Source organism: Triturus cristatus, chromosome 3_2, assembly GCF_964204655.1.
Source record: "Triturus cristatus chromosome 3_2, aTriCri1.1, whole genome shotgun sequence".
Classification (NCBI taxonomy): domain Eukaryota; kingdom Metazoa; phylum Chordata; class Amphibia; order Caudata; family Salamandridae; genus Triturus; species Triturus cristatus.
In genome coordinates, this window is record NC_140584.1 from 981,325,276 (window position 1) to 981,338,550 (window position 13,275).

The window sequence follows — 13,275 nt, forward strand, 5'->3', positions numbered from 1 at the left end:
TACTCTGGAATATACACTAAAAAAGTTTCGCACGGTGCACTAAATTCAATAATTAATAAAGCCACAGCCACACTCTGCCTTTTCTGTCTAGAACCCCCCCCCCCCCCTCAAGTCCCACCCTAACGTGCACAGTCTTTGAGGCTGAGCACTTCATTCACAGACACTGCACTCACTCACTTACCCCAGGATGTAGACAAGGACGCCAAACTGGACCAGGCGGAAAGTGATGCCTACTAACTTATCCCGGACCAGCACCATCCGGGGGGTGTCATATTCGTAGAAGAAATTTGCGAGCTCTGCCCGGATCCGGTGCTTCATGGCGCAGCGTCGGCAGGGTGAGGGAACGGAAGCGGCCGGGATGCGAAGTTCTGCGCCTCGAGCCTGCCTTGGGAGGCGAGCAGGGCTCACGGGGTGGGGTCCGTCATGAGTGAACTGCGCTCTGTTTGCACACGAGTTGGGCTTGTGGAAGCCTTAAAGCTATCTACACATCTGGAGAATGTCATCACGGGCTGCAACGGCAGCGTCATCGCGCTCTTATGCAGCGGTACACCCTGGCTGGCACGCTTCCTGTCCATACATAGCCTGGTGGGTGGCTCTCGGGGGAGGACCCTCTGGCCCCCAGAGCCCTGCCAGATCACTGATAGGCAACTAGCCGGAAACCGAAGTCTTCAGAAAAGAAAAACTTTTGGGGAAATTCTTTCCAGGAAAGATGTGCATTTAGTTACTCAAATGCCAGGCAAGATTTTTTTAAATGTATTTTCTGGTTGAAAGATATCAAACATATTTGTGAATTTTAAAGTAAATGACCCGTTGAGTTCTCACTTTCTAGTATTAACCCCGAGGCCAGCATAACTGTGGAACCCTTTCTGTGTTGAGTCTCAGATGTCTGCTGAGTGACAGGAATGGCGCCTCTGTGTGAGCCACTCTGCGCCTCACTGAGAAAGCAAGTGACAGAGTGGAAGGGGAAATTAGCGCTTAGAAGCAGTGGACAAACGGCTGGGCACCTTCCACGCAGCCATCTGCAGGGTCTGGGACATTGTGTGTTATGTTATGTTATGCTATCATGTACACCTTGCTGTCTTATACTATGTTGTGTTATGATGGATGCTAGTTTGTATTATGCTACGCTCTTATATTATTGTTGAGTATAAAGGGGGTAGCCCATAAATACTACCTGACCTGGGTCAATGAGTACAGTATATAACATAAGGTCGTGGTAGCCTACTTTTTTAAGCAAAGATAATTAATAGTAGCAAAACACAAAACATTAATTTATCTGGTATAAATCCAAATTCTTTAATTTAGAAAAAAGGGAAGGAATCCCTATTGTAATTTTATTCAAAGCATTAACATTCAAAGAGAATGCTGTTATTCAGTATAATTTGAATACAGTATGCTGCAGTGCGCTCAGTGTGGAAGAGGAAAAATGAGCGAGGTAGGGGTTCAGTGGTAGCGTGAGGGTAAGGGACAGGGAAAAGGTATTAGTGACATAAGTGCATCAACATTTCCTGGTGTGATTCTTTTCCAGCCTCAGTGAGGTCAAATGTTCCGGAAGATACACATAACTCAAATAGACAATAAATTATTCTTAAATAATGTCGCTGGAGTTTGTGTGATGTGTGTTGTCGACGTTTCGACCCCTATAGGCAGAACTGGTTGTTGTCCTTGCAGTGGGGTCTTCTTCAGCACTGGGAGGAGCACTATGTTTGAAAAGACGGGAGACCTCTGCCGTGTGTATTGGGAATGTGGGCTTGGTGAAGCTCTCATGTCCTAGGTATGCAGCATGAATGGCTTACAGACGTGGGAACAAATCGCATGAATTCTTGGTAGATCGGCTCAGAGCATACCTAGGACATGAGAGCTTCACCAAGCCCACATTCCCAATGCACACGGCGGAGGTCTCCCGTCTTTCAAACATAGTGCTCCTCCCAGTCCTGAAGAAGACCCCACTGCAAGGACAACAACCAGTCTTCTCACGCAGCCGCAGAGTGGAGGCACTACATCCCCCAGCGCCCCAAGCTTGCCGGGACAGGAACCCGGAAGCATCAACATCGCGCCAGGAGGCGATATAAATTCCAGCCTCTCTTCGGGGGAGCGGGGGTTGAATCCGGTTGCCATTAGCCCAGAAGTGCTCACCTGCCACACGAGTCCTGTGTAAACGCCGAGGGTGTCTGCTTCCCGCTGCCGCACCGCCTTCTCACGCGGCCGCAGAGTGGAGGCACTACATCCCCCAGCGCCCCAAGCGTGCCGGGACAGGAACCCGGAAGCACCAACATCGCGCCAGGAGGCGATATAAATTCCAGCCTCTCTCCCGCGTCGCGGGCAGCGCGCGGGTAGCGCCGGGAGAAGCCCGGGACAAGGGCGGGACCGTCTGCGGCCGAAGGAGGTCGGGTCGGGCCACCCCCCTTGGACAAAGGACATGTAACGTATCGAGTAACATTTGGGTACTAGTTCAAAACGGTTTATTGTGGCAATTGGTTAAAAAAAGTATCCTTCCATCTCCATCAATCATGGTTAAGCGGGGAGCTAAAGTATCAGCTGATTCAGCTCGCAACACCATTGACACTTACTTAGTAAAAGCAGTTAGTGCTCTTACCCAAGAGATAGATCGGACAGAAAAAAGACTATCCATGAGTGCAAGTACACTACTGCCAACTAATCAAGGCAATCTTAGTGATATCTCCCTACATAATATCGAAATACTTACTGCTTCAATTACTTTAGAAAGGGAGGACCTAAATGCTAGCAGTCAATCGAAACTTTCGAATACCCCCAGATTGTCTGTAACAGAAGATAGCCCTGCCCCGTTAATATCACCACTGGTTAATCAAAAAGGGGGGCGGAATAAAACTACAGGACAGAGCACTATACCAAAGAAAAAGGTTAAAAAAACTACCTAACACTGAGCATAAGATTATAACACGCACAAGGGCTAAACAAACTTCAATGGAAACCCCTAGTATGGAAGCAATTCTTGATAAATTAGTTGAGCTCATCAGGCCACTACATGAAAAAGTGGATAATTTAGCCAGAGAGATCCACAAATTGCAAGGATCTATTGATAAAATTGGGAAGCGAGACCTACAAACAATAGGCGTAGAAATTCACGCTACATCAGAGGGTACTGCTGTTGGGAATGCCGCTGTAACTAATGTGCCTACAACTAAACCTCCCATTAGTCAACCTCGGGGTATCTTAACCACAAGTCCGCAGTTACCTTCAGAAAGGAATTTACCAGCAAATACGAAACAGAGAGGGCAGCCTAATATAACAACCTTACCAACAGAACAAACTCGTAAGGTTAAGGAAGCAAATATGTTTTCATCAAATACTAATAATCCCCCTCCCTGTATCAATCTGCCCCCAGAATGCAGCGCGTATGTAGCAGTGCTGGCTAACATCCCTAAATTAAAAAATGGCCAAGTGGAGAACCATGATCAATTGAAGAATAAAATCCTCCACTGGTTGTCTACTAATTGTAACTTCCCTATGGAAGGGGCCAGCCAGATTAATCTAGTACAGAGAGTGGGATGGAAAGGCCCCCTTAGAAAAAATTGAGGGAGATTGCGTTATAATTAATTTTAAAACTTGTCAGTGGGCCAAAAATACACTTTTAAACGCGCCACCACCATCAACTCGGGAATTTAGCATCACTTTATTACCACTAGGCTATTTTTATAGGTATTTACTGGAACCTATCTATTCATGTAACATTGACCCCGTAAATTCCCTGAGACCTTGTCAGAATTTCCGTATCCCTACGTATAATAGATTTCAGGTTTTTGACTCCTTGGAGGATATTGATTGACATATTCTGCCAAAAACCTCAATACAGGTTAATCATCCACCACATTCTAGATTATGCATTGGTTCTAATATACGGAAAGGAGTAAGGAGGCACGATGAACAAGTTACCTGCTATCCACCTAGTAAAGCAGTGGATGTTCAATTGTCCCGCTTACCTGAACGTTACACAGTGGAAGTTGATAGTGTGATCGCTGGGGCCCAACGGACTTTGACTACAACTAAGCCTCCCATGGCAGAACCCTTTTTAAATCCAGAATTCTCTCCTGAAGATACACCAAACGATTGTATAGCTGTTAACTGTGACTTAAATATAGGTTACAGTGACGTCACATGGAATATCGCAGGTTTGAATAGAAAACTGGGCTCCCCCTTTTGGAGGGATTTTATTAATATAGGGTATGACATAATATGTCTTCAGGAAACCTGGTATGAAGAGCCTATTTTTATCGAGGGCTATTTAGCTCACAGTTTGAATGCGGTGAGCTCAACTGCTGGCAGAGCTAAAGGAGGCCTTTTGCTTCTAATATCAACTAAACTAAACTCTTGTAAAATTAAAAGTTGCGTTTCAGTGGATGTTTATTCTCAGGTATTATGTCTAGAGTTTGACAAAGGCAAAGATTTGCTATTGATTAATTTTTACAATAATGTATTCACTGCTGACAGAGGTAAAATTTTGATTCAGTTAGAAAAGGAAATTGAGAGGACCCAGGCATTATCAGGTTACCAGTCGATTATCCTTTGTTTGGGTGATTTTAATATAAGCCCCTGCCCATTTGCCACAAGTAATTTATGTGGATTAAGAAGGGAATGTGGAAACTCGGAGGAAACCGACTGTCTACACTTCCCACATTGCGCTTATGGCACGGCCCTAAATACGATGTTAGCCAAGTTTGACTTGGATATGTTAAGTTGCACGAAAAATAGTGCAAATATTAACTGCCCAACTTTCACTGGAAGAGGTGCCAATTCCTACATTGACCACATTTTACTTTCTAGTAATATTGCTTATTCTAATTTGTGTGTTAATGAGCAAACTTTAAGTGATCATAATAGCATTTCTTTATCACTGCATTGTTGGGGCAATAAACATACGGATGTCAATAATCGTATTAATCATGTCAAGGCTGTAAGACCTAATGGGTCAAGGATTAAATGGACAAAAATTGTTCCACACAAATTGTTGGAGGAGGTATTAAGAAAATGTAACAAGGAGATTAATTATTGTCTTGGTGATGAGGTGCATTCGCATATTGTACTCAATCACTTACTCACAATTAATGAAACAATCGATAACCTACTCACGAAAACATAGAAGGGGAAAAAAGAAATCAATACGGGCTGGTTTGACAAAAGTTGTACTCAGGCTCTTCATGTCCTAAAACAAGCTTTGAGCTCTAAACCTCGAAACCCTATAAATATTAAAAACTGTCGTGTTGATTATAAAACATCACTTATTAAGAGGAAAAGAGCCCTACAAGAGGAGGCCTGGAACAACCTCAACCTTGCGGCAGACACAAACGATAGTAAACTTTATTGGGATACCATAAATAGCCCCTTTTTGAAAAACGATACAGTGCCTGAAATAACCTCTCATGTAGACTGTAATTCATGGATGCATCATTTTTTAAATATTTTTAATCCGGATAGGTTAGTTTTAGATTTCCCTCAGGAAAATGATTATACTTGGCCAAGATTACCCTTGGTTATAAGTCTGGACGAGGTCTACGAGGGTCTAAGTAATAGTAAAGGTGGCAAAGCACCTGGCCCGGATGGGGTCCCGCTGGATTTATATAAATCCGAGTTACATCTGTGGGCCCCCATTCTGACCAGATTTTTTAATGCAACAGTGGAAGGCCAGATACCGATTTCTTGGGGCCAGTCTATAATTATTCCCATTTTTAAGAAAGGCTCCAAGTCTGAGGCAAGCAATTATCGCCCCATTTCCCTACTGGACGCGTCCATAAAAATCATGAGCAGAATAATTTTAAAAAGACTTGAGACCTGGGCCAAGGACAACTCGATTTTATCAAAGGCACAATATGGATTTAGAAAAGGTCTGGGGACGTTGGAGCAGTGCGTTAATCTTGACCTCCTTATACATAAATATACTGTTGCAAAGGATGGCAATCTGTTCCTCTGTTTCGCAGACCTGAGTAGTGCCTTTGATCTTGTAGATCACAACATTTTATGGGACATCCTGTTAGAACTTGGTGCCCCTAAAGAGTGCGTATATTTTTTGGCACGGCTCTATTCTGGACTATCATGTAAAGTTAGTTATGGTCCTTTGGGGGAATGCACACCCTTTTTTAAAGTTGCCAGAGGGATTCGTCAGGGTTGCGTCTTGGCACCGTTTTTATTCTCATTATTTATTAATCAAATTGACTCGATTTTAAGTAAATTGCCTTCAGATGCCCCTATGATTGACGGAAGTGCCACCCCAATTTTATTATACGCAGACGACGCTGTTCTTTTATCACGAACACAGATTGGTTTACAACGTCTTATAGATAGATTTGTGCTATTTATTAAAGACAGGAAACTGGTAGTCAACAAAGCCAAGACCTTTGCTATGATTTGTGGAAAGAAGGTGAAATCAAAATCCACCTTCTATATTGATAAAGACAAGATACAATTGGTCAACAGTTTCTGTTATCTGGGGATATCATTCTCTGGAGACGGGAAATGGACTAATGAGGACGAGAACGTGAGATTGAAGATGAACAGAAATACCAGTAGCATTTTTAGATTCGCAGCTAAATTAGGGCAAAAGAGAATAAAAGAAATGTTGGCTATTTATAAAGCTAGGTGCATTTCATCAGCATTGTATGGGGCAGGTGTATGGGGCCACAATCCTGTTAATCTTTTACAGAATGACGAAAATAAGTTTTTGAAAAAATTGTTATGTGCCCCCCCCCTCAGCTCCAAATCTGCTAACTCATATGGAAGTCGGTATCGACTTCATTATGGACCTAGCTGCATTACGTCCATTATTACTCTGGCGCTCTATCTGGTCTAAAACAGAGACAATATTCACACAAACAATCATAAAAAATTGTTTGAATCTCGATAATTTATCACGTATACCATGGCTGAGCTATATTTACTACTGGTTCAATCTTCTATTTGATTGTAATATCCGTCTGAACCCAGAAGCAGCCGCACTGATACCAAAGAAAGATATAAAACTAAGGTTTCTAGCATATAAGAATGCTGCTAGAGAGAGTCAGTCCAGTAATCTATTAACTGTAGCTTCTTATCTTGGATTGAATTTAAGGAGAGGTTTTCAGACATATCTTACAACTGTGACTTATAACTCTCACTGATTTGTCCTAACCCGCTTAAGGCTGGGGATTGTTCATCACTTAGTCTCATTCCCGCACATGAAGATTAAATCCAATATACTGTGTCCTTCTGATAACATTTCAAAACAAAGCTGCTGTCACTTTTTATTGTTCTGCAAATTTTATTGTCATTTTAGGAAGTTTTATCTTAAACCCATCTTTTTAAAATAGAAGGTTCAGTCCACTAAATCAGCAATGAAGCTTTTGACAACTTTGGAAAGCCCTGATACCTGTTTGTTTGTGGCATTATATGTGTTAAAATGTATAAATATAAGGAAGTCTATAGTTTGCTCTGTTTCGTTTTAACTGTCCTGCGTACTTTGCACATTTATGTACTGCTCGGACCTTTTATGTACTCTTAAAGTTCGAGATGTTCCTGGACGCACATTGCATTTTGTTATTGCCCCTTTACTTAGCACTTTTTGCATATTTGTAACGCACTAGACACTTTATGCGGAATCTGCACTTTGTTAAATAATACTGAAGATGTATTGTTAGTTTTAATTTTGAGCTGTTTAGGGAAGCACATTGCACTTTAATAATGACCTTTGCACACAGTGTTCTGTGCAGTACTACAATATGCTTGTCATTTTGTGTAGACTTTGTACTTGCCAAAATAACTCCAATGGACTATTAGTTTGATATGGCATTGGCTGAACTGAATATACAATTGTATAATGCTCTGCGTACAAGACACTCTAGCTTGCTATGTATTTTATGTGTTTTATGTTTTTGTGTTCTGCTTATATGGTTGTATTTTACATACCGAATAAAGCTTTTGAACTGAACTGATATCTTTTTCTATGTTGTGTTCTGATGAATGCTACTATGTGTTATGCGTGCTCTTAAATCATGCTATGTTATGTTACGCTATGATGTCATACATTGCTACCTTATACTGTGCTGGGTTATGGTGCGTGCTATTTTATGTTCTGCTATGCTCTTACATTATGCTGTTATGTTATGCTATGTTAGGCTAAGCAATGTTTGTCATACTACAAAGTCTTTCTATATACCTCAGCGTCCTTCCAGTCACTTGGCCTCTCCGTTCTTGTGGCGCCTGCTGAAGAGCCCTTCTGCAGTAGTTAGCCATGACTTCGGATATTGTGCAGCAGGCTGTCAGCATGTTGGTTTAAGCGAGTTTTACATGTGCTCTCAATGGTGTGCATGGCTGCTGTGTTTTGGAACCAGAGGCCAAGCCTTGGCTCATATGACGTCTGCAGTCATTGCGGGATGCTGGACATTTCTGATTTCTAATGAATGTTCGCACTCACGCTGCGTAAGACATCTGTGCCTGCAGCCACTGAGTTGCCTGAGAGCCTAACATGTGCCCCTTTTCTCTTCTATTTAAAGACAGGTTGCCAGGCCTGTGCTGCATGGGACCCTAGTGAGAAACGAAGAAGGCTCTGATGGGTCACCTGGAGAGCCATATTAACCTTAACCACTAATACGTCGTAGTAGCCGATATAATGGTGTTGTAATATAGGTAGCAGGATCATGACACTGTTGAACCTGGTTTGCTAAAAAATAAACGGAGACATGTGAATGAAAAGTATAACAAACCCTACTACAAGATCCTGTATTACACACTATCCAATACAAACTTAATTTTACAGAAACATTTGGGATGATTAGGAGAAAAGTTAGTGATCTAAAATGACATTTACTCCAATGGCCTTCCTTATCACATTTGTTCCTCATTGTGGGGAATCCGATCTTCACTCATGTTAGGATGTCCCTTGCTGAAATCACGTTTATTTCCTTCGTTTCCAGTCTTTTTTCCATATCTATCCCACAGGAAGTAATGTCCAGTATCGAGCTGCCTTCCCTGGCATCTCCATAGTCCTACTGTCCTCCTGACATGACCTTGTGAAACATACACAGAGGCCATTACTTAAAATTGTCCGGACAGGGTACTTCGTCCGAAACATGGCAAAAATCCCTTCTGCCGCATTTAGAGTGCCATTGACTATGATGCACTTGTAAATACTGCACAAAATCTACTCGAGCAGCAGTTGGAAGCAGCGCCCAATTGCGTGCAGTTCACAATGATTTTACAGCACGGGCCAAGCTCTGGCACAAAAAATCTGCACGAGTAGCGTGATGTGCCAAACTCCACCACTCGCGAAACTCCGCAGAGTCACACAGAGTTTTTAGGTAACTCCGCGGAATTCCTTGGAGTTAAACTCCATGAGCAGACCCACCATGTGTATGTTGTTGCGTCTATTATGCCCTTCAATGTACTCTGCCCTTCGTTTCAGAATATCCACCCTGGCGGTCAAATTTTCTAACTTACTGGATAAGGTTGCATGATCTGGTTGTATCGTTTCAATTGCCTGCTCGACTATTTTCATCCTATCCACAAGCTTGTGGTGTTCCGCCCGCAGGAGGCCCAGGCACATCCCCAATATCTTGCAGCAGTGCTGTTTTCGTGTCTGCAATAGCTGCTAGTATTTTATCCAGATGCTTATGAAGGGCCCTATCAGTTGGCTCTGGCTTCTCAGTTCCCAGAACATTGCTTGGTGGGTGGGCTTCCCCACCCTCAGTGGGTGCATCTCCCTGTTTATGTCGAGATTTGCCCATAATGAGAAAATGTCAGAAATCTGAAGAGGGAAAGTCTGTCACACAACACTCTTTAACAATCAGTGGTACCAGGCCCCACCTCAGGCTTTAACAGGCCGCCTCCGGGTCATAACCCAGAAGCCCCAGCTATTATGACTAGTCAAGGGGTATATTGCCCTGGTCAGCTGCTAATATTGTCCTTTGTATTTTTCCCCGTGGTGCTTTACGAAGTCCCGTAGCTGCCTCCCAACAGACAAGTGCGTGGAGTGTGTTCCACCCTGCTGTGCCACTCCATACACAGCACCAGGGTCCGCGCTCCAACCAGGCCCTCCAGCCCCTGGCATCCGGCAGTCAAGGCCACCCTACTCGGCGTTAAGTAAATACGTCCATCACTCCTCGTGTTATATCTCCAGGAGTCCCCCCCACAGTTATTGCATGCTGCAGGCCCACCGCTATTGTTCCTTCAGCTCTTGGGTAGGTATTTAATTATGTACTGCCACTTCGAAACTTATGCTCTAGTTCCTCCGGGGCTCGTCTGTGTAACCCCAACACCGTCGGTCTACCTTACAGGACCGCACTACCTCGTAACAGTTGTCCAGGCCAGCCTCCAGTGCTCTGCTCAAGCCGTCCCAACATCTCCTGGGGCAGCGAGATTGATGCTTCAGGGGTCCATCCACAACGCTCCCCCTCTGCTGCGGTGTGGACCGGTCGAGGCCTCCAGGCTGACCACCCCCATAACTGTCACCATCACTCGCCGGGTCCCAGGATTCTTCCCCAGCCCACAACTCGATCCCCACCGAACAGGCAGGCAACTAAGGCAGGGCTCTCACACCTCACTGCCTTCTCTTCTCCACACGGCGCGGTCCTATCCTCCGGTACAGAGTTGCGGGTCTCCAATAGTCTTGTCCAGAGTCCGCGTCACCTGCAGCTTGCGGTCTTCTGGTTACCTCCAGCTTTCGGGCAGCGAGCCTCCGCTCCCCACTCAATCCTCCATCCGGCTGTCGCGCGTTTCCAGTAGCCCCCCCCCCCCCCCCTCAGGCACAATGTTGTCACTTGGCCTCCGCTTCTAGGCCACCTGCATTGGTGATCGCAATCAGTTGTGGCGTTGTGGGCCCTAGGCCCTCATGCTGGCAAAGAACTGACACAGTGAGTAAGGTTAGTCAACTGGCCACGAGCCCGTGCACTCGGGCCCTTTTTTTTTTTTTAACAGGCTCACGTCACTCTTGATGCCTGTGAGGGATGGGTGTGGGGGTGCAAGTGTGCCCACTCCCATAGGGGAGTGGCTATCAACTCTATGCCTGTCGAGACACTAGAGCGTGTCTCGCAGGACATAACATTCCTTCCAAATTTTAATAAAACAAAAGCTCTATAGTTCAACCTGTAGGGATAAACAGTGCCGAAATATACACTACAGGGTCCATCAGTTTCTCGGGTCCGGCATCAGGAAGATGGCAGACAAGGGCTGGTGAATTCGACTGTGGCAGGATGCTCTCAGCAGGTATTCATCATTTAACCTGATCGGTTCAGGACATGAACTCTTGCTTGAAGATGTCATCTGCACACTATAAACGTTCCGGTGTAAGCAGGTCCTTTAGTCCCACGTAACTTCCGTCCACTGACCTGGATGATGGTATGTGGTGTGTAACAATAGTTCATTAACTGGGTGCATCAATATCATGGTGGGAGTCCATGGTGAAAGTTCACTGGATTATTTCTGGATCACCTGAAGTCTCTCTTAGGCTGTCTTGCTCTGTCCGGTGACCTGTTGGTGGGGCAATGTCTCTTTCAGCTCTCCCGCCTGGGGAGGCCCTCCGTCGGGCTTGCCATGGGTCCACTGGTAGGCCACGATGGGGCTGCATGTGTGCCAGCTGGGGGCAGCTGCAAACCACCGAGATGCCAGTAGCCAGGTCTCTTGCACAAACTTCAAGGGTGTATTGGTCTTGGTCAGGACATGCTCTCGCTGCCGCAGTTCGGGTTAGCAGGTAGCCTCTGAGTTTTCTTGTTGGCTAGTTTGGCAATAGTGAAGGACTCCAATCCATGTGTATTCGAGATGGTGTCGGTAGATGCACTTGATGAGGACTGGCATGGGAGCATTGCCAGCTGTGTGGTGAATCGGGACGATGGCGGGTGATGACTTGCCTTGATGGTTGCAGACATTTAGTCTGGAGTCGATCACCTGAGGCAGGGAGTGGCCAGATACCTCCATGTTCTCTGGGGAGGCACTTGCATTCATGTACTTGGACTTCTTGGGCTGTTGGGACTTTGATGACGGAGGAGTGATGCACCCGCTAAGAAACGTGAGGCATGAAACTCGGTTCGCGCAGGTTGTGCGGCTTACCCTCGGACTCCCGCTGTGCAGTTGCCAGTTCCTCTTCGGGTTATCCCCCTCTTCCTTTGCTGTCCCTGTGTCAGGACTCCCTCCTGCTTTAGCTTGGGTTTTCTTCATCGTCTGGCCCTGCCACTCACGACTTCCCCTTCTGACTTCAGCTATTTGTCTGATTCTTGGTGTAGACCCTCCGGTTACACTTCCACGTTTCTTGCTGAGTACGGTGTCATGCACATGGCACTGATGACGTAGCTGCCATTGGGCCTGGATGACAGGTGGCGATGATTAACTAGGAGAGGAGGTTTCTGGATGCATGTTGTAGCCACATGACTGCCTCTTCTGAATCTTCTCTCGCACCTCGGGCATTTGTGGTCAAGGGCAGGGATGCCGTTCAACTCCAACTGACGATACTCGGGGCTGGACGGTATCACTGTGAAGTGATGAGAGCAACGCGGTTCGCGCTGCTGCGGCTTACATGTGGTTCTACCTTGGTGCTGTCGCCAGGGCCGTCGGACCACCTTGGTGGCTGTCTGGTGTCTTTGGAGGTCTTCTTGGCTTGTGGTGCTACGTGTCCTCTTGCTTCTCCTCTCGTTGTCTTTGACACACCTGCGTTTGTCAAGCTCTTCTGGGTAACATGATTTCCACTCTTCTTCTGCTTCTTCTCCGGGTGCAATGGCATGCACCATGTTCTAACAAGGCCAACTGGACCGTTGAACTTCAATGGTCTCCGGACCACTCAGGCGAACCTTCAGTCACTCTTCTCGGCTGCATGGCGAGCAGCCAGTCATCTTGGGTGCTCCATCTTCAGGCAGCTTCTTGACGCTTCACCTCCGGGCATTCCCTCTCCAGGGAATGGCTTCCACGGGCAGTGGTGAGCTGTTCACTCGTAGTGTGCGACTCTCCTCGGGCCTGTCTTGGGTCGCCGATGACTCCGTCTTGAGGCCGTGTGAGGGAGCACACTGTGCTGCATTTGGCCCCTTCCGGGCTTTGTTGCTGCTGTGGAGATGTATGGGATCTCCCTGCTGATTTCACCAGTGCTTCTTTCCTTTGGAGAGGTCTCTTTTCCTCCTGGGCATTTGCCCGTGTTGATGCGCTTCTTGGTGCATGTGGTGCGCATCTCGAACTGCGCACACTTTGTCTTCAGTTTAGGCGCCCTCTTCTGGCCCCTAGCAGGCCTGCTGTTTCTCCTTGCGGTGGTAGTCGTTCACCCCCAGGGACGTGTGGCACGCTCTTCTCACT

General features: G+C 45.9%; 1 protein-coding gene across 3 annotated transcripts in view; it reads right to left on the reverse strand.

The window, feature by feature from the left end:
- LOC146858930 (P2X purinoceptor 1-like) overlaps positions 1–13,275 on the reverse strand; it is a 725,716-nt gene that overhangs the window by 578,107 nt on the left and 134,334 nt on the right. The window contains exon 1 of one of the 3 annotated variants that reach the window (XM_085649573.1): positions 182–575. The exons of the other annotated variants lie outside the window; for them this stretch is intronic. Within the exon in view, the coding sequence (XP_085505699.1) occupies positions 182–318 (137 nt within the window). The 5' untranslated portion in view covers positions 319–575. Of the gene's footprint in view, positions 1–181; positions 576–13,275 lie in introns of those variants that run through there. 3 annotated transcript variants of the gene reach the window in all.